The sequence below is a fragment of the Pagrus major genome, chromosome 2 (genome assembly GCF_040436345.1).
Source record: "Pagrus major chromosome 2, Pma_NU_1.0".
NCBI lineage: Eukaryota > Metazoa > Chordata > Actinopteri > Spariformes > Sparidae > Pagrus > Pagrus major.
Genome location: NC_133216.1, coordinates 34,792,652 through 34,814,571, shown reverse-complemented (window position 1 = coordinate 34,814,571; position 21,920 = coordinate 34,792,652). Strand labels below are relative to the sequence as shown.

The 21,920-nt window shown below is 40.3% G+C and overlaps 1 protein-coding gene across 1 annotated transcript in view; it reads left to right on the top strand.

Annotated features, from left to right (window-relative positions):
• The window catches only part of nlrx1 (NLR family member X1), an 82,089-nt gene that overhangs the window by 39,262 nt on the left and 20,907 nt on the right, over nt 1–21,920 (top strand). The window contains exons 3-7 of the mRNA XM_073481433.1: nt 3,890–3,999; nt 9,441–9,831; nt 15,828–16,059; nt 18,416–19,589; nt 20,675–20,858. Coding sequence (XP_073337534.1) covers nt 3,890–3,999; nt 9,441–9,831; nt 15,828–16,059; nt 18,416–19,589; nt 20,675–20,858 — 2,091 coding nt within the window. The remainder of the gene's footprint in view (nt 1–3,889; nt 4,000–9,440; nt 9,832–15,827; nt 16,060–18,415; nt 19,590–20,674; nt 20,859–21,920) is intronic.

Below are 21,920 nucleotides of genomic sequence, written 5' to 3'. Positions count from 1 at the left end.
TCAGTGGTTTTAATGTTTAATGTTGTAGGTGATCGGTGTGTATTTATATATATATTTATTTATATATATATAGATATATATATATTTTATTTATATATATATTTTTAAAAATTTTATATACTTTTTTTTATTTTTTATTTTATTTATATATGTATATATAATATATATACAGTACTGTTTAAAAGTTTTAGGCAGGTGTGAAAAAATGCTGTAAACTAAGAATGCTTTCAAAAATATAAATATTAATTGTTTATTTTTATCAATTTACAAAATGCAAAGTGAGCGAACAAAAGAAAAATCTAAATCAAATCAATATTTAGTGTTACTACCCCTTGCCTTCAAACTAGCATCAATTCTTATAGGCACACTTGCACAAAGTCAGGGATTTTGTAGGATTATAGTCAGGTGTATGATCAACCAATTATACCAAACAGGTGCTAATGATCATCAATTTCACATGTAGGTTGAAACACAGTCATTAACTGAAACAGAAACAGCTGTGTAGGAGGCTTAAAAGTGGGTGAGGAACAGCCAAACTCTGCTACCAAGGTGAGGCTGTGGAAGACAGTTTCATGTCACAGGTCATACCATGGCAAAACTGAGCACAGCAACAAGACACAAGGTAGTTATACTGGATCAGCAAGGTCTCTCCCAGACAAAGATTTCAAAGCAGACTGGGGTTTTAAGATGTGCTGTTCAAGCTCTTTTGAAGAAGCACAAAGAAACGGACGACGTTGAGGATCGTAGACGCAGTGGTCGGCCAAGGAAACTTAGCGCAGTAGATGCAAAACACATCAAGCTTATTTCCCTTCGAAATCAGAAGATGTCCAGCAGTGCCATCAGCTCAGAACTGGCAGAAACCAGTGGGACCCAGGTACATCCATCTACTGTCCGGAGAAGTCTGGCCAGAAGTGGTCTTCATGGAAGAGTTGCAGCCAAAAAGCCATACCTCCGACATGAAATAAGTGCAAGCAATGAAATATTTGGCTGTAGCAGAAGGCAGTTTGTTCGCCGAAGGGCTGGAGAGCGGTACAATAATGAGTGTCTGCAGGCACCGGTGAAGCAAGGTGGAGGTTCCTTGCAAGTTTGGGGCTGCATTACTTCCAAATGGAGTTGGAGATTTGGTCAGGATTAATGGTGTCCTCAATGCTGAGAAATCCAGGCAGATACTTATCCATCATGCAATATCATCAGGGAGGCGTATGATTGGCCCCAAATTTATTCTGCAGCAGGACAACGACCCCAAACATACAGCCAATGTCATTAAGAAGTATCTTCAGTGTAAAGAAGAACAAGAAGTCCGGGAAGTGATGGTATGGCCCCCACAGAGCCCTGATCTCAACATCATCGAGTCTGTCTGGGATTACATGAAGAGACAGAAGGATTTGAGGAAGCCTACATCCACAGAAGATCTGTGGTTAGTTCTCCAAGATGTTTGGAACAACCTACCATCCGAGTTCCTTCAAAAACTGTGTGCAAGTGTACCTAGAAGAATTGATGCTGTTTTGAAGGCAAACGGTGGTCACACCAAATATTGATTTGATTTAGATTTCTCTTCTGTTCATTCACTGCATTTTGTTAATTGATGAAAATAAACAATTAACATTTCCATTTTTGAAAGCATTCTTAGATTACAGCATTTTTTCACACCTGCCTAAAACTTTTGCACAGTACTGTATATATCATATTATAACAATTAAACTAAGATGTTCTTGTCACAGTGAAGTAATTTCTTCTTCTTCCCATTTACTGGCAATAAAGTACCTTATTTCAGAAGTCTCTTAGAATCGAGGCATTTCCACAGCTCTGTTGTGAACGTGTTTAAGATTTTGTCTTTCTGGGGTGCTGATGTGTCACTGTTGTGTTTACAACTTGACGGTCTGCCCTCAAGTTGTGAAAAAATAAATTAATAATAAAGCCTTGAATTTACAAAAGACAAGATTTCTATGTTAAAATGCTTCAATTAGAAAATCAATATAATGGTATCCATCTCTAATACAGTAACTGAGTTACTGCATACTTATGAACCTAAATTCTTTCAGGTTTGGAAACTAAGCCATTACATTTATCCTCTTATCACTCATGTCCAATCTAAATGACACCCTAATAGAGTCACAGACTTTGATGCATGTTTCGGATAACTCGCTAGGTTCTAATCGGGTTGTCTTTCTGTTTAATTGACAGTAAGTAGCTGAAGGCTGCCTCTCTGACAGTATGAACAGTTTGAACTCTTAACCCTCTAGGCGCCAGAGTTTATTTAGGAAAATATTCCGTTTGGATTTTAAGATTTCAAAAGGCTGTAGCTTGGAAGTGGTGAGAGATAAATCCATAGTGTAAATGAGAAAAATATCCATAATGACCTAAAGTTTGTGATGGGAGTAAATTTAATCATCTAATTTGCATATTGTGACGTCACCAGGTGACTGAAAGTAACTTTCCGTAAAACTGATTTTTAAACATATTTACACAGAAAAAAAATATTTATATTGTCATCTCATCCTCAAAATAAAGGAACAAGAGCTTGATTGGAGTAAATTTACTAATCTAATTTGTATGTCACCAGGTAAAATTCAGTAAAACGGAATTCTGAACATATTTACACAGTAGATTTTTTTTTCATTTCATTTCATTTTTTCATAGATGTTTTTCATCCTCTCATCCTCAGAGTAAATGAACAGGAATCTGATAGGAGTAAATTTCCTAATCTAACTTGTAAAAAGAAAAGAAAACTCTCGCCGTGATCAGTGTGTGTTGCTTGTGTGACAGTGTGTGCAGCTGCAGCATCGTCAGTCACTCGTCTCTGACGAGCGATCGTCATCAGAGGGCAAATCGTCCCCTTCTGAATCGCGATCAGCAAAGATCTGTGCAAGCACCTCATCCACACTGTAAAGTCTTTTGGGCATTTTGTTTTTTATTACAAAAATCGCTATCTGTCTCTCGATCTGTCCAGCACACTTCTGCCACCGCTCCGCGGCTCTCTCCTTTCCCACTCTGCCGTTTAGCCGCTGCCGCTCCGACAGCTGGTGTCGGGTTTCAAACTTTTTTTTCTCAGGTATTTTGCATAGAAACACACCCCCAAATGACGTCAGGATTGAAGCTGAATCCATTGGCCATCTAGTGGTAGCAAGCAGTAACAGCACAAGGCAGTAGATTTAAAGATATGGGCTGTTTTATTCAGCAATGTTGCCTGTCGCAATAATGCGACTTTGGCGCCTAGAGGGTTAATACACTCTTTGAGTAAGTGCACAAACCTGTCCAACCTCAGCAGGCCTGCAAGCTTCAGAACAAAATGGAAGAAGCTGCCTGGAGGTTTAGGTGTAATCATGGTGTGATGACATTCTCCAAAAGTTTTTAACATCACAAAACACTTGTTACAGTCATGGTTGTAGTAGTAGGTAGTGAATAACAGTCAAATAAGTTAAAAACAATAAGTAACAATAGGGAATATCGAGCACTTTATTTTTTAAACAAATTCCTGGTGCCTTCTGGGAAAAAAATCCATTCATTATATTGCTTCATATTCCCTCTCCATTCCATATATTGCTGTACATAGAAATTCTTGTTAACCTGTTGTGAATGTCATGGAGCAGCATTAGACAAATCTTAGTTGATTTCCTGGGGGTAATCGTGTGTACTTGCTTAAATGTCAGTCCCTTGAAGGAATGTCAATATACCTGCTGCAACCTGCAAACAGCCTAATAGCAGCCTCTCTCTGCCAATAAACTGCCATGTGAGGCAGATCTAGAATCAGTTTGACATTTTGAGGAAAGTGAGTCATTGACTGTGGGACTGAAGTAACCTTTGTAGCTCATCTCCTGGGATTTGCGTCCTATACAGATTATGAACAATCCCAACTGATCCAACCTGTGCGATGTTTTGTGTTTTCCAGAAAGCTGAGTCAGCTGCTCGGAGTATGGCGGTGGAGAAGGATGGAATTTACTCTCTTCCCACCCACTGGCTTTCACTGCAGCACCCTCCGCTCCACCACTTCAGAGCCAGGTGCAGAATTCAGCTACAAGCTTTATTTCTGTGTGACAATCATGGCAACACACTGCTTGCATTAATACAACTACAGTGGGTCCAAAGATTTCTTCAGCATGAAAATGAATATTGTGGGCGGCTCACATGGGTTCTCAATGGAGATGGCAGCTTAGAAAGTTGCACTGAGTACCCATCGCTAAAAACAAAGCTACCAATAATTACACTGACTATTTAGCACACAATATAGTACGTAAAACATAAACAACATATCAGCTCCACCCAACCGAATTATGGTGAAAGAAATGAGAATTTTGGAAACCTCAGTGCCTCAAAGATTCACCAATGTAGGGCTGGGCGATATAATGAGTATTTAAAATGTATCAATGTATTTTCAAATGAGACACAGTTTTAGACAATACCATTTATAGTGACATAAGGTGAAGTTGCACTTCATTATGCTTTTCTGTATAGCCATGCCAGTGTGCATCTCTGAACACAACTAGAAAAATTGCATTTCCTGTGAAAATACAGTGTGAATGCTGACGGCTGAAGTGATTTCGGAAATCTGCTGAACGTACTGCCGGAAATGCATAAAACTATAAGAATGAATGGTCAAGATTTTGCAGAAAAAGCTGAAAAGTACAAGGCTTAATGGGCTGAAAAAGCTGAACAGTTTGATAGTTGAATGGTTTCTGTAGCTGCACATATGCTGGAGCAGTAGCAGAACAAAATTTGAAAATGTCCCCATAAGAATGAATGGGAAAACACCTCCCAAACACCTGCAGGTCTAGAAAAAAGTCTAATGATTATGGCCAAAATATGTATGTTTATTTCTGTAGAGTGAAAAATGAGGGTACGAGAGCGAGAGACAAAACAGGTACTGTCTGCTCTCCTCCACAAATTTAGGCTCAAAATTAACATTGCGGCTTATGGGGGAGTTGCTGGAGTGCTTGTCGCTCGAGGGCCTCTACAGCCAAAAGTTTAAGTCCTACATCTGAGATAAGACCATCATCTGAAAGCCAACAAGATTTCCTACATTTCTATGTATACATTGTCTCTGTGAAGTAAAAGATGTGGGCCCCAAATCAAGCTGAAGAGAATTTTTTCTCCAGTTTTTGCAGCTGCTCTCCACTCTAGCGATGATGTCACGCACTCTAGCTCACGCAATACACACCCATTATAAAACCAGAAGACGAGTTAAAAATCCTTAAAACTAAAACTGTGATTATTTCAAAACCGTAAAAGATTTTCAAAAACTGAAATACATGCCCAATAGTTCAAGGTCTTCTGACTCTTTTAAAGTTGGAATGGTGTCTCTAGCTCAAAGTATGAGGGACCAGAAGAGGTTGAAAGTGGATGAGTTTTGAAGAGGATTTGAAGATTTTCCCATTTGCTTCCATATTAATTTTTTTTTTTTAAAAAGCTGAATATTTGAACAAGTTGAAAAGCTAAAAAGCTGAAAAGTACAAGGCTGAAAGAGCTTAAAAAGCTGAACATTTTGATATTGAACGGTTTCTATAGCTGAACGTATGCTGAAGTAGTAGCAGAATGAAATTTGAAAAAATCCCCATAAGGATGAATGGGAAAATTTTTGCAGAAAAAGCTGAATATTTCCAAAAGTATAAAAGATAGAAAAAAGAAAAATACACGCCATCATGTCCTTAATGAGCTGAACATTTTGATAGTTGAATGGTTTCTGTAGCTCAAAATTTGTAGGAGGAGAAGCGAGCCAAAAAACGTACGGAAGAAGAATAATAAGAAATCCCAGAAGAACAATAGTGTGAATGCTTTGAAGCATTCACACTAACTAAACATTTAGCCCACTTTGTAGAAAATACTGAGATATACACTATCTCAAAATTAGTTAGGGATATTAGGATATTTTAGTGTTTTTCTCTTCATTATTATTCTGTGACATATCTGAATTTTTATTTTGTGTTCTGTGAATATTTTTGGTCCCTCAAAATACTGTGACACATTTCATTTGACTTTATTGCATATCCATGCACATGCATATATGCACGTATTACAAAAAGATGGTGGGTTAACTGTTAAAACACTGGCTTGAGTTGCAAAGAAGATTAAAGTGCTTTTATTTACATACTTTTATTAACGGTGGAAAAACAAAACTTGGACATCCAAAGCAGAAAGGAAAAAACAAAAAAATATAAGTATATATATCACACAAATGTCTGTTTTTACAGTACCTGTCCGGTTTATAGCCACCCTCAGACTGACTCGCGAGACTTGTTGGCCAGAGGCGTATAACTGTCGAGCCCCTCCCTCTTGACCACCCAATGGCTGATTACATCAATTATTTCATATTCCTTTCATTTTTATATAATTATAGCACTTTACTGCCATTCCTATAATAAACAAATATTACTCATCATAAGATTTACCACTTACATTCCTAGATTCCAAGATACATTCCTTTAATAAACCCACACCATTTCATAAATTAAAGAAACATACCCCTGACCTACTTAAAGGTGGTATCTTCCACCATCAACACACCTTAGCCTAACCTCCTCAGCCACTTTATAAGGCATCACAAGGCATCAGCTCTGTTTCCAACCCTGATGCTGTGGAGGAGAACAACCTTTGGAACCATGACAATTGGGCAAAACGTCCCTGCAAGATAAGTATGAATAAACTAATCTGAATTAACTAAACAATGTAGTAGTTCCAAGTGCTATATTGTAGGTAACTGGACTCGTTTCAGTTTCTTGAAGACGTTTCACCTCTCATCCAGGAGGCTTCTTCAGTTCTAACTAACTGGAGGGGAGTTTGCAGGCTTTTACACTCTGTGGGTGTGTCTTTACAGTGTCAACCCACTTGTGGGTCGTTGACCCAACCGGCCTTATGTGGGTTGCTAGGGCTAGGTGAGCCCAGGTGTGAATGGTTTTTAAGCTGTCTGGGGAGGGAACTCAGTACTGCATTGTATCTGGGTGATAAGTACTGTCGTAGGCCACCTCCTCTGTTCAAAGACAGTCGTTCCAGTTTGACATAGATGGATTCTTTTACTCCTTTACACAATATTAGGAGGTGATTTCAATCAAATTCTAGACCAGGATCTATACAAATCAATACCTAGAGGTAAAACAGAGAGGAGATCTCCTTCACTTTAGGTTTAATAGACATCTGGAGACTGATGTATTCAGATAGAAGGGAGTATTCTTTCTTTTCTCCACCTTATTACGTCTACACTTGAATTGACTTTGTTCAAATTATTTTCATCCGTTGATTACTCAGCTAGCTCCAGTATAGGTAACAGAGTTATCTCAGGTCATTCTCCAGTTTTCCTCTACCTAAATAAAATTTCACAGACCCCTTGAAACCATAGATGGCATTTGAATGTATCAACACTAAAAGATAACACAGGCCTGCTGCTTAAAACAACAAAATAATATAAATTTCATAGTAGGTATGTGACAATCTGATGGGACCATCACTTATTCCTCCCAGCAGATAAATGATAGTTTAAGATCTATTTATAGCTCCCTTTACTTAGACAAGCAAAATACTTTTTTTAACCAATGTCTACCTTCTACAACTCACCACTGAGAATAGAGGAGATCTCTCAGGCAATTAAAAGTATGCCTCTGAATAAATCCCTCGGGACAACAGCCTCCCTGCCGATTTTTACAGATCATTTAAAGATATTAGTTGTCCCTTATTGCTTGAGGTATATAATGACGCATTTCAAACAGACTTATTACTGCACTTGCATACCGTTGTTATACTATCTCTTAGACATTAAAAAGGGAAAGATGCTTTAGACCCTATTGGTTATCTGCTTATTTCTCTTCTTAACTGTGACAAAAAACTCAACCAAAGGTTCTCCCAAACCACCTGTCAAAGGTCATTGGCAACATTATACACATGGATCAATCTGGCTTTATCCCAAATCATTACAGTTCTGACAACATTAGACAACTGGTCAAGTTGCAGTACCTGGTATATGACTTTGTTTACCCACCAGTCACCTTGTCATTGAATGCAGCCAAGGCATTTGACTGTGTAGAATGGTTTTACCTTTTTGAAACATTTAAAATGTTCAGCTTTGGAAAAATCTTTATTACATTGACAAGAACCGTTTTTGAAACCCCCTACGTTTGCATCTCATCATCTCATATCTGTTTCTTGCAGACCTTTTCCAGATGCACCGGGCTGTCCTTTAAGTCCAGGACTATTTGTGCTTGTTTTAGAGCCCTTAACACAGAAACTGAGGAGTAATACACACATCCATGGAATCACAGATGCCAATACTCGCCGATTTGTTGTTATATTTGACACAATCAGAAAAATCTATACTCATCTTATTAGAAGTTATTGAGGATTTTACACGAATATCTGGATATCGAATAAACTGGAATAAATATGAGGCTCTACCTCTGTCTGGTTATTGTCCATCCACTCTCCTTAAAGGTGCATTGAGGAGAGAGAGGACTTAGCATTAAATTTGAACAAGTACAACTTTCAGATCCCTCCCCCTCCCTCTCCACTGCACTCCTGCCCTGGCTGCCTCCAAAGTCCCTCCCCAGGAGGCTGGCCGCGACATTAGACATTACTGTTGTGAATAGTCAACATTGCTGGCCAATGAACGAGCAGAAAAAAAATCATGTCGACATGAAAGTAATCTACAGCAATATGTATTCAGTAAAAACGGAGGTATCGGTAGTTTTTTCCTTGCTGATGGTTGTTGCTGTGCCATTACTTTCTCTAAGCTCCTGAAGCCGCTCTCGGAGATATGAGCTTGACTGAGCGCTAGCATGAGCTGAGGAGGAAGGGGGAGGGGGCTGTCCGCAGTGTGTGCGTGAGCAGTGATTGACAGCTGCTCCAGACACTCCATCAGACACCATCCTGGCTCTGATTGGTTCTTTTTGTCCGGTCGCGGTGGATTCTGGCAATTTGCAGTAGGAGCAGTAGGTGGGGCTAAATGAGCCTGTTTTTTTTACAGATTACTAGTTTCATGTAATGATGTCTTTACATAGTGACAGTTTTAGCAAATATGTTACTTATAAAAGTTACTTTTATAAGACTTACCAACTGCACCTTTAATCAGTTGAAATTCCCTTGGTCCCAAAAAGGCATCAGATACTTGGACATTCATATTACACTTGATTATAAAGATATGGTTCAGGAGAACATTAGCTGCTACTTTATGAATGAAAATTGATTTTGGTAGATTGGCCAAAATAAACTTTAATTAAGGAGGTGTGGAGTTTGAAAAACGTGTGAGTTTTCCAGGCAGGATATCTTGGCCTCTGCTGCTTTGACCATTCTGTTTTAATCTGTCTTTTACAAGTGCTCCACATTTAGATTTGTTGTGCAATGTTGATAGATATGTGTTCCATTTCTTGAATCATGTCAGAGAATGCGTAAACAGGTAAGTAGGAAGGCTGGATACATTTGCTTGAAGTTTAAAAACACCAATTTTTTCTCTCTGATATTAGATCCCTTAGAGATCCACAAGAAGAAGCTCTTCCTGTGGTTCAGCCACCTTCCTCAAGAGGAGAAACAGTTTGGTGGTTACTTCAGCCCAGAGACCATGCATGTGGATCCACTGATCCTTGAAAGAAAGGCTGACGAGAGCGCAGGACTGCTGAGCTCCCCTCTCCAAATCCAGACCCCTGGCAGCCCTTCTGTGACTGTGGAACAGCTGTTTGAGCCCACTGATGCCTGGAGTGGGGGTCGAGGGCTCAATGTGCTGCTGTACGGGGCTGTGGGAACAGGGAAGAGTACAGTGGTCCGAAAGCTGGTGCTGGATTGGTGCGCTGGGACCACCCTGACCTACTTCAAGCTTCTAGTTCCTTTCTCTTGTGAGGACCTTGGCCAACTGTCAAAGTAAGATATCTTTATGTTAATGCCCCTACACATCAGGCCAATGGTCGGCTGTCAGGCATTGTCCAGCACCTTTGGCACTGTGCAACTCTTTTCAGAGGCGATTTAGCCGATTCAGCATGTAGAATCAGAGACGGCTCATCAGTGAGAGAAATCACTCTGATTGGCTGTTCAGGTAAGCCGATCAGTGCACGAAAAGAAAATGGGAAAAGAAAGGGAAAGCCCTTTAGTCTGTTTCTGTAGTATTTCATCCATTTAGTGCAGTGTCTCCTTATTTTTGTTCTCTGCCTCTTAGCCAGACATGTTCTCCATTAGGAGGTACTATATTTGTGAGAGTAGTGTCAAAAAATGCTGCTGTTCTATTTCTGTTGAGATGTGTATAGTGCATCTTATAGAACTGCAAACTACTTTTGAACAAATCGGTTGAAGTTCACAGATGGCATCGAATTTGCAGAAATTAAATTATGCCAGACCTTCCAATATGGGGCCCAATGGCTCTATGGACCAGAGTGCAGCCAAGAGCCCAGTCCAAACTACCCCACACCCCAAAATTCTTAATTGATATATTATCGAACTATGGTTGGCATCTCTGGTACTATACTGAAATGGTTCACGTCATACTTATCTGACAGACACTTTAATGTTCATATTAACAACAATGTGTCTTCCTCTACTTCCCTCTTTGTGGCATCCCACGAAGGTCATTTCTGGGTCCTATCTCTATCCTATCTCCTTATTGTGATACCTCTTACCACTGCTACGCTAATGATACACAGCTGTACTTCTCATTTAAACCAGATAACCTTAACAGTCTTACCACCCTTATTGACTGTCTTGCCTTTGTTACTAATTGGATGTTACAAAATTGTGATCGCCCTGATTGTTTTAGTGAGGAGGTCAATAATAATATTGGGCCCCCCCTGCCAACAATATCAAGACCACCTCTCAGAATCTTGGTTTGACAAACACTTGAAGTTTGAACCTCACATTACAAAACTTATTCAGTCATGCTTCTTTCAGTCCTCAATCTTTTTTTTGTTGGGGAACAAAGGTAGGGCAGGTGTGATTATAATTACAAATAGTAACTATTAATATTAATAATAAAATGATCAATTAAATCAATTAAACTGGGAACCACCCTAGATTCAGGGACCAATAACCAGACCAGAAAACTGACTGAAAGTGAAAGAAAAGTGACCTGTCACCTGTTGGGTGTATTCTCTTCATGTCTGTGACATAGTCTACAGATACAGACATTAAAACTATTAAAATGCTGGTATGATGTGGATATGTCTACAGGTCGTTTTCAGGTTGAATTTGATCGAGAACGCGCACGCGCGCAGTAGAAATAAGCGGGACTCCGAATCTCTAGATCACGCGACCCAGCATCCACGCTTGATGCGCACATGAGAAGCGTGACTCATGCATCCTAACCTGTTAACATGGCCTGTTATGAGTCTGGTGGACTCAACTTTCTTGATTTTACTACCCTTGATAATAGTGATGTGTTGGTCCCGAACGAGCCGGCTCTTTGAAGTGAACGATCAGAGCTGGCTTTGTTTTTTTTATTTTTCATGTGATTGGTCAACTACATGACGTGTGGTGGCTTCTGTAGCCCCATTCACACTGCCATTTGAATGCGGGGATCCTGCGCCAATTCTCCGCCTTCTCCTCTGTGTGAAAGTCGCAGATGCGCCAGGGGTGAAATTTCACTGCGCCTCTGGTGGTAGTATCAGAGCAATCATTGTGGCGAAAAGTTGCTGTATATTTTAGCGTGCGCAACTTTACAATCGGCCCCCCATAGGTCAGCAGTGTTGTCGCATGTTAGAAATGCAATGAAAACCTTAAATAAATAACTCAGTCTTGGAAGGTGTTAGAACAACGGGATTTCCTTTACCTTCAACAAAAAATTCGACGAATGAATAAAACAGTCATTTCATACTGATTTTACAGGTTGTTGCAAAGGTAGAAGCATTTAACCTTCAAATCAGTTTGGAATGCAGGCAGATTTATGATCTTCGTTGTTATCTGACCAGGCTCCCCTGTAAAGAAAAGAAGGGGGGTCTTCAAAGTGTCATGAGTTTTGTGACAGGACTGTTGCAGACAGAAGCCCCATTCACACTGCCCTTTGAGTGCGGGGATCCTGCGCCAATTCTCCGCATCCTCCTCTGTGTGATAGTCTCAGATGTGAGGAGGGGTGTTCACAGTCTGATAACTGAACAGATCCTTCACGCAACAAAATAAAGAGAAATGTCCCACAAAGCAACGTTACAGGATCAAACAACAGTAATGTAGTAACTGGTAGTGTCTTTGGCAACTTATATGAGGAAAAAAATACCTCAGTTATACGTGGAGAAGTGTCTGTCCTCCTGTCTGTCCTACCGACTCTTCCTCACATTTCTGCCCAAAAAACAGCGTCTGTTCCCGGCAAAAAACTTTTACTCACCAAGTGTTTGTCTCCTTCCACTATTGTGTTGTTGTAGTTACTGGTGGGTCAGGATCTCAATCACAAAACATTATAACTGCATCCATATGATTATACACAGTCAGCGGGTACATGTTTAGATTAACAGGTGGACACCGTGGGAAACATGTTGAAAAAAACACACAGACGTCATCATCATGACGTGTACCGTCACGCCTCTTTTGGATCCGCAGCGCCGGCTTTCTGTGTGAATTACACACTGGTGCACATTTTAACTGGTGAGGGTCCCAGATGTGCTGGAGGAGTGGTTTTGAGAATCCCGTCTCGAGAAGGGTCCTCGGCCCTGTCTGCTAACCAGGAAAAGCATTCCGAGCACCCTGCACATCGATCCAAGTCATGTAAATGTATATTTATTTTGATGTGGCTTGTGCACTACTATTCCGCACAAAATGCAGGCAGATTTATGAAAATGGATTCTTAGAGGCCTAAATGAACATTCATTTATATTTTCACATGATGTGGCAACTCTGCAGGGGGCTACTTATGCTTACAGTATAAGGTACTTGAACTTTGCATTTCCATTTCAATGATGCCATGTTTTGGTGCATTTATGAAATAAAAGAACTAGCCTACAATAAAAAAAAAAATAGAGTAGCAATACAGAACTATATATGCAGACCTACCTAAGTCCTCCCTGTGTTTGTGAAAATGTACACAATTAAAAAGTAGCCTCATTTGATAATAAATAAAACACATAGTGGCAGGCTGGATTTAAAAACAGTAAAAGTAAAAAAACAAAAACAAAACACAGGACAGTTTAAATTTTATTTTAGTCCATTTCATTGTGAGTTAATCCATCTTTTTTTATCCTCAGCCACATACAGTGATCAACCCTCGGGCTTGAGCATAAAACACAATGCCGTTTGCTCAGGATCATTCAATTAATCACAACTTGATAGGACAGACAGACAGACAGACAGACAGACAGACAGACAGACAGACAGACAGACAGACAGACAGATAGATAGATAGATAGATAGATAGATAGATAGATAGATAGATAGATAACTTTATTAATCCCTGAGGGGAAATTAGATTACCATAGTAGCGGGTACATTCAAGTACAAATACAATCAAAATGCCAGGTATAGAAACAATAATAAAACAATAAAGTACTATATACAATAAAGTGCTTAAGTATAAAATAAAATAAAATACTGAGGTAAATAAAATATAATGCTGAGGTATCGTGGAGTAAAGGTAAGTGGAACATAAGGTGCAAGAGGATAAGTTGCAATTGTATTTATATAAATAATAATTTAAAGCGCAAAAATTATTTGTGTGTTTTGGAGTGAGCATTATAAAGTCTGATGGCACCAGGTAGGAATGATTTCCTGTGCCGTTCCTTTAGGCAGCGGGGTTGAAGGAGTCTGTTGCTAAAGCTGCTTTTAAGCTTGTCCAGAGTTTTGTGGAGGGGGTGAGAGACATTGTCCATGATTGCCAGCAGTTTTGCCAGCATCCTGTCCTTCACCACCTCTGCCAGGGTGACAAGCTTAGAGCCAACCACAGACCCTGCCTTCTTTATGAGTTTGTTCAGTCTGTTAGCATTCTTCGTTTTGATACCCGCACCCCAGGTTACCACAGCTAAGAAGATGGTGCTCGCAACAATAGACTGATAGAACATCTGGAGCATCCGGTTGCAGACATTAAAGGACCCGAGCCTCCGCAGGAAGTAAAGCCGGTTCAGGCCCTTCTTGTAGACTGCCTCTGTGTTTGTAGACCACTCCAGTTTATTGTCCAGCACCACACCCAGGTATTTGTATGAGTCCACAAAGTCAACATCTGTCCCACCAATGCAGACTGGAGAGGGCGGGGGCTTGTTCCTCCTGAAGTCCAGATACAATTCTGAGTGTAGGCTATACATTTATTGTTGGTGAATGTAAGAATCAATGTTTTAGGCCTACAGTGAACCTGGATAACTTGGACACTGCGCACTCAACTCCACAGCTAACAGCGATCTCCACACTGCGCTTGAGCCGCTCGGCGTAAACAAATGCCTAAGACTGTTCAACCCATGACCTGTATGTGAGTACAGACAATCATGACAATGATATAAGGCCGACAACATGCACTTTCGGACGATTTATTTATAGTTGCATTTTTGTACATATACATGACTTGGATCGATGTGCAGGGTGCTCGGAATGTTTTTCCTGGTCAGCGGACAGGGCCGAGGACCCTTCTCGAGACGGGATTCTCAAACCACTCCTCCAGCACATCTGGGACCCTCACCAGTTAAAATGAACACCAGTTAAACTGTCACACCGGAGCTGCTTGGCTCTGTGTGAACAAACAACGGCAGAGAATTGGCGAACCGCTGCTGTGGCGATAATGCGGCGTCTCTGTGTGAAAAGAGCTAGCGATTCACGCTGAAGTGTTATTTACAATCCGTTTGATGTCAGTGTTTATAGCCATTAACAGTTAATACCAATTCAAGATGAGATCTGATTCATTCAACTGGAGAACAGACCTCATCTCCATCCTGTGGAGGTGTCAGTTGTCATTTTGGCCCACCAGGCCCCTATTATAAATCTGTTTGAATGTGAGAAACTGTTCCTTCTCTGAAGTGAGAAAACTCTCCCTTCTGGATTGCATCATACCAATAGGTTTGTGGCTGCAAAGTGGGGGAGGACCTTCCTGTGAGATGCAACAGTGCTGAGGCGGGTCTCCTACACTCAGTATTTCAGAAATAATTCACCACTACTCCTTCTGGTCTAAATTGGTGGTAACTTGAATTTGGGAAATATTTGGAATATTCCATACAAATATCTCCTTACTAAAAGTAAGGGAAGTTTCTTTCAAAATCATACATAGATATTATCCTGACTAGTCACTATCTTCTTAAGTTTAAGAAATACATCTGTGTTCACTGTGCGAAATGTATCAGTGCTGCACCTGTTCTGCCAATGTCCCTACACAAGCAAATTCTGGAGAAAATATCTCGGTATATTTTTGATAACACTGACTCTGAATTTTCTCTCTGTTGGAGCTCTGTTCTCTCAAATGTACTGTTTGGTTAGGCACAACAAACGTAATGAACAGATGCTTATATAAATTCCATATAATCAATTTGGTGATAATTTTAGGAAAGTACCATATACACAAAGCCAAACTTAGCCACTCTAAACCTCTATTTCTAGTTTTTGAAAAGGAAACCAAGCAGTACATTAGTTTAAAATATTACACGTGTACTGATCATAATTGATCTCACTTTGATATCTTGAAATACCCTTCTTAAGGTAAATTTCAAACATCTTAGACTTTCAGTCCCTTCAGACCAAGCAAGTCTACACAGATTCTTATGTCTTATGATTGATGATTATTTATTCATCTTTTTATATAATTTTGTCTTTGTAAGTAGCATAAATAGACTGTAGCTATAGTTTAGTTGTACAATTCTGGTTTTATAATGATAATTAAATTGATCTTGAATCTTGTAATGATCAAATCACTGAGTGTACCTCATCAGACTGCTATTAGTAACAATGCAAGTGACAAATCTCCTCCCACACAGGGTGGCTTCCTTAAGGGACCTGGTGAACAGGAAGTACCTCCACCTGAGAAACCACCCCCTGCTGAGTGGGGAGGGAAACGAGGCCAAGGATGTGCTCTTCCTCTTCAATGGCATGGAGAAGATGAAACTGGACTTCCGAATTGGAGCCACAGAGCTTTGCAGCGATCCTAATGAGGCACTTTCTCCAGGGGTTGTGGTGGTGAACCTTCTGAGGAAGTACCTCCTGCCCGAGGTAAGGGACAGTCTGCCATCAGTACTATGTTATTTACTTTTCTTTTCTTTATGTCTGAAATTTGTTTTAGATTTACACTTACGGGCAGAAGAACAACAAATAGAATTTTTGTTAAAAAGAGAAAGTGTTCTCAGCAAAGTGAAGGGTATGACATGACACTGGGTGCATCGCAATTGCCTTAAATTGCATCCACGTTTGCCTCACTTGCATCTTTTCATTGTGTCTTAGTCCCTTACACAAGGATGCATACAGGGACACAGGGAAACCATGCGAGGAGAGAGTAAATTAGAAAATGCGTTTTCAGAGAAATTACAGGTCTTTTGAAGTTTCACATGAAGTGACATCCAGTTGTAATGACAAGCAACAACAACAACAATAACAACAATAAATATAAATATCACTTTTTTCTCTTTGGATCAGTATATCTTCAACAACACCACTGCACATGTGCACTGTGCAGCATCCAGTCAAACTGATATCCAATAAGGGGGCTTCTTTGCCATGAAATCTGTTCTAGCCAAGATGGCTTATCAGTATAACTTTCCCAGGGTTTTCCTAAGATTTTTTGGGGACAAAGGTGGCAAATGCTTGAGACTGTGCCTGGCATGCATGGCGTACAGTTGCCATGGAAAAAGTCATGCTTTGACAGATGAAAGTGTCCATAGGGTTTGTAATTTTATACCAAGATGGAACAAAAAGATGAGAAACAAAGGTTGTGACAAATTTAAATTAGACTTTTGGCTAACACTGACACATTTACAGTGATATTGTGTTTGTTATGTGCATTGTCTCTGAAATACACAAAACTTAAATCAATTTTGCCACAGGAATCAACATAAAACACAAAAAACTCAGTTGCAGATTGTGCGACCTTTCAGTGTAAATTTCACTCTCCTGGCTCTATTTATCTAATAAAAAAATCTAACAAGATCCTTTCAGTCAAGTGCGTCTTGGTGTGGTTCATCCACAGCCACCCTGCAGCGCACACCTAGGTGGACATCTTGCAGTTTGTTTGTTTTCTTCCAGGGCCTGAGACTTTACTTTGTCTTGAGAAGCTGCATCATTTATTAACTGATATGCTGTAAACTATAGATGCTTTGCAGTGACATGACTTCTGATGACGTCTGTTGTTGTCACCACCATGTTGGGTACCATACATTAGCTACATAATGCTAGCACTCTTCAATAGAAACTGAGTAACTGGCAGTTTTTTAGAGCTGCAAACCACTTAACGTTAGCTAACTATCTACTTAAGGAAAAATGTAGGTATATTTAAACCTGGGCCCTATGTTTACATATTTTGTTTTCAAACTGACGAATACAAACAGTTTTGGAATTGGTCCAGTAGATTGCCTCAGCCTGCAACCCGGGAACGGGCTGCAATGGCTGCAATGTCCTTTTGGGCAACTGCGCCCATCAAAGTAACTAACGTCCACTCAAAGTGCTTGTTTTTGCCACTGACAGGCTCGGATTGTAATTTTAAGTGTCTGACAGCATTACAGAAGGATCTCTACAGAGATCAACCTTTGCATTAATGAATAAGATCCTGTTTATTTAACCAGAAACCGCCACTCTGATGTACTTTTTGGCAGATTCAGCCTGTTTCACAGCTTCCGGCTAGACCAAAATTTTTTATACCTAGTCATTTAAAGACCATAATTTGTAAAAATAGGGCCCAGGTTTAAAGATACTGAAGTTTCCTTTAAGCTGACCCAGCCTTCATTACAAACATACATTTGTTTGCCTAATGGCAATTATCCGCTCACCTTGATCTTGTGAATGTGTCATATCATTCCCCCATTTGCCTCCAGCTCCTCACTCAAGTGACGCACGTAACGTGCGTGCGCTTTATATGTTTATACATACAATACTCCATGGCACTAACCTCGGCAGACGGCGCACGAGCTACAAGCCTGACGCATGAAACCTAGTGCATCAGAGCAGTTGCTGATAGAAGGCACAATAGTTTGGGCGTTAAAAAAACAACAAAAAACCTCTGCGTTTTTGGAGGAATTTTTTTACAAAGGCAGTGGCCAGTAACACAAAGGTGGCCTGCCTTTGATTTAGATAGGCAGGGAAAACCCTGTTTCTGGTTCAAGTGAGCCAAGAACTATCGAAAAAAGGAATTGGGATGTACCCCTGTTGTTGTACTGGTGGAATTATTGCTGTGGAAAAGCACATTTTCCCCATCTCAATATGTTTGAACTGGCTTTCAATGGCCTTAATTTGCTCAGATGCTCTCTTCCTGCCCAAGATAAAAATCAATGAAAGTAAAGTTTTGAGTTATATCAAAAGTGTGTTCATCTTTATTTTTGTGATTGGAGGTTATGGAAGTTGGCTACTGTTTGTTTCCCAGGCCAGCATCTTGGTTACCACCAGACTGTCTGCCCTGGACCGTATTCCTCAGAAATATGTGAGTCGGTATGCACAGATTTGTGGCTTCAATGACCCAGACCGCCAGCGGGCGTACTTCACCAGCCGCCTACTGCAGCAGAGTGGAGAGACTGCACGTAACCACGAGGCCCAGGCTCTTATAGAGCTGCTCTACCTCAACCTCCAGAGAAAAAGCCAGCTGGCTGCAGCCTGCTTCCTGCCCTCATACTGCTGGCTCACATGTGCTACCTTGCACTTTCTCCATTTCACAGATGCCAAAGCACCCATCCGCACACTGACTGGGATATACACCAGTTTCCTCAGGCTGAACTTTGGGGGTGAGGTTCTAGGGACTGGGACTGGGACTGGGACAAATTTGCCCATTCAGGAGCACCCCAGCTCTCTGATGTTGTATGTGGTCCGTACAGTTGGTAAACTTGCCTTTGACGGTGTGACATACAAACGCATGTCATTTTCAGAAAAGGAACTGGAGCAGTGGATTGGAGGGAAGACCAAGACAGATGAGGAGCTACGTCAGCTGGCCGTGTTTCGGACTGATGTGCTAGACTTTTTCTTGGCTCCCTGTGTAGAAAGTAGTAAGCATTTAAAAGAAGAACCCAGCGAGAATGATGAAAGGCGGTATGTTTTTGCTGTACCAGCCATGCAGGAGTACCTGGCGGCTCTCTATGTGGTTCTAGGAGAGAACAAATCAGCTCTGGAGAAGCTGACCAGGCAGGTGTCTGTGGCCATCGGTCAGGCGAGTGAGGATGTTAATGCCATCGTCAACATCCTTTCTAAGTTCATCCCCCTCCGAATCTTTGCTGTATTCAACCTCTTAAAGCTTTTTCCAAAATTTTATGAGAAAATAAGCAGTCAAAACAAAGGCAGCATTGCCAGAACCATGGCATCTGAGATGTTCCGCACTGAGGACAGCTACAATGAGGATGTCCTGGATCAGGTTGAACAAAGCCTCCTGGGAGTCCATGGCCCTCAGCCAAAGCAGTTTAGTGAAGGCCAGCCTTTTGAGCTCTACCCTATCTTCATGGGCGGACTGTTGCATTATGGTAACCGTGTCCTTCTCCAGCAACTGGGCTGCAGCATTCAGAGCACCACTGTGGCCCAGATCACACGGGCCCTGAGGAAGTACCTTGTCAGAGGTAACATATACAATCTCTTCAGTTTTGCCAATGCAGTACACATAGTTTCATGTTTAAATAAGTTGAATTTGCTTTAGTTTAAAATATTACATGTGTACTGATCATATTTGATATATGAAATACCCTTCTTTAGGTAAAAATTACACACCATCTTACAAAGTTAAAATGTAACTCTAGTGATTCTAGAGTGTTTACACCTTTGTTGTTAACATTGACTGGACTGATACTAAGGATGTGCATGATTTGTCAACTAGATTAAATGTTGCTATCCTCACGAGTTGGCACCAGAAATATTAGTCAGTTAAACCTATTATTAATGTTTTTTTCATTGTATATATACAATTTCATATTGACATAATTTGCTCTAAAATGTCACGTGTTCTTAGTAGAATGTTGTTTTATAAACTAGAATACACTCAGTAGAGCACATACCTCACTCATAGATACCAGCACCACAATGTTAAAGAAAGTGAGAAAAAAATCCTGGATCAGTCCCTTTATCCTGATCTGCACCAAATGTTAATGAGGTCTGTTCTTTGCTGAGACCCATCCTCCATCCAATTTTGTTGGAAATCTGTTCTGATCTGTTTGTGTAATCATGCTGACAAACCAACCAAAAACAATCAACAACAATGATTAGCTAATATTTAACATTATAGATCAGTTATGACTTTTTCCTGAGTGAGTTAGTTGACTGGTCAAAGTTTAAACATCAGGAAAATTAGTCGTTAGGAACATCCCTGACCGATACTGAACATGTTCAAATATAGCTTCATGTGCTGTCATGGGTATGAAGCTAAAATGGTAGCGCACTCCAGTCTTTTCTCCTCCTAGAGCAAAAAATGTCTACCTTTGCAGAATGAGTTCACCAATAACAACTGGGCAGTGTAAGTTTTGACAAACCACAAAAAAAAAAAAAGAAGAAGAAATTATAGGTGGAATTGTGCTCCAACATTGTGTACCAGGAGTGATGACATATTTGTTTAGTCAGGGGTGGAGGAATTTGGTTCATTTATTTTGATTGTCTAAATTTTACAGAAAGCCTATGGATAATGAGAATCTTTTTTTTTCTTATTTAATACTAGAGCTCAGCAAGCCACAACCACCAGAGGAGCTGATGGATCTACTAGTCCTTCTGTATGAATTTCAGAACCCACGACTGACTGCTGAGGTTCTGGCCTCAATCAGAACCATCCAACTCACCAACATTCGTATGACGTCACTCAAATGTTTCGTACTGAGTTCTGTGCTTTCGTGCGCTTCTCCAAGGTAACTATGGACTGTGCCTGTTCAGTATGAAGGGTTTTCCCTCTTTTTTTCTTTATTTTTTGCCACTCTGGATGATATTTTTATTTATAAATTGATTTTTAACTACTAAGTGGATCCAAAAGAATATATCTCTGAACTGTAGTTGCAGCTGTTGTAGAGAATGTATACAACAATTGTATCTGTTGAAGCCGAAACTCTCAGAAAGACGACACAGAGGCAAGGTTTGTAGAAAGTGGACTCTGTTTATTCCTGGACTGACCAGACATTTATATGCCTGGAAATCTGTTTGCACAATCAAACTTGCGTAGTGATGACATGGATCATCACCAAAATGTCATGATGACCCATGTCTCATTGTTCCATATCTTTCCTAGTATTTCATGTACTTTCCAATAATATTTCCTGTGCATGTTTGCTCCTGCAAGTGCGTGTGTGTGTTCTTTGACGTGACCCTACGTGTTGATTTGAAGTGTAAGTTTCCTGTTTCTCACCGTTCTGGAAAGTTTTGGCATCTCCATGCGGTTATGTCTGTGTGCTTATTAGGTGTGGTGTCATTTGTATTTCCCAATCTATTGTTTATCTCAGAAGCAACCCCAAAGCAGAATAACACATTAGGTCAAAGCATCACTGTGCCTCTCCAACTTGAATCGATTGTAATGAAATTACTCTACAGTGTAGCTGTAGTCTGCGTCTTGTTGTGCAGTTTGTGGTCGAGGCCATGTTTTGGTCAGACAGACAAGAAGTGCTGCTTGGCAGCTGTGTTAAATAGAAAGCACTTGAAGACGGAAACAATGTGATGTTCTGAATTGTTGTTGGAATAACGACAGGTATTTATAATGTATTTACAGAAGTAGAAAACAGGTCAGGGCTGCGGTCGAATAGTCACCTCCTTTCCTAGCAGCTTTTCCTTAACCCCAATGAAAAATGTCATGAGGTCGAGGAAAGGGGAAAAGTAAATAGACTTAGACTTAGACTTAGACTTCACTTTATTGATCCCGTTGGGATGACTCCCTCAGGGAAATTGAATTTCCAGCAGCATACAGTTCACGAGAAAATAAACTC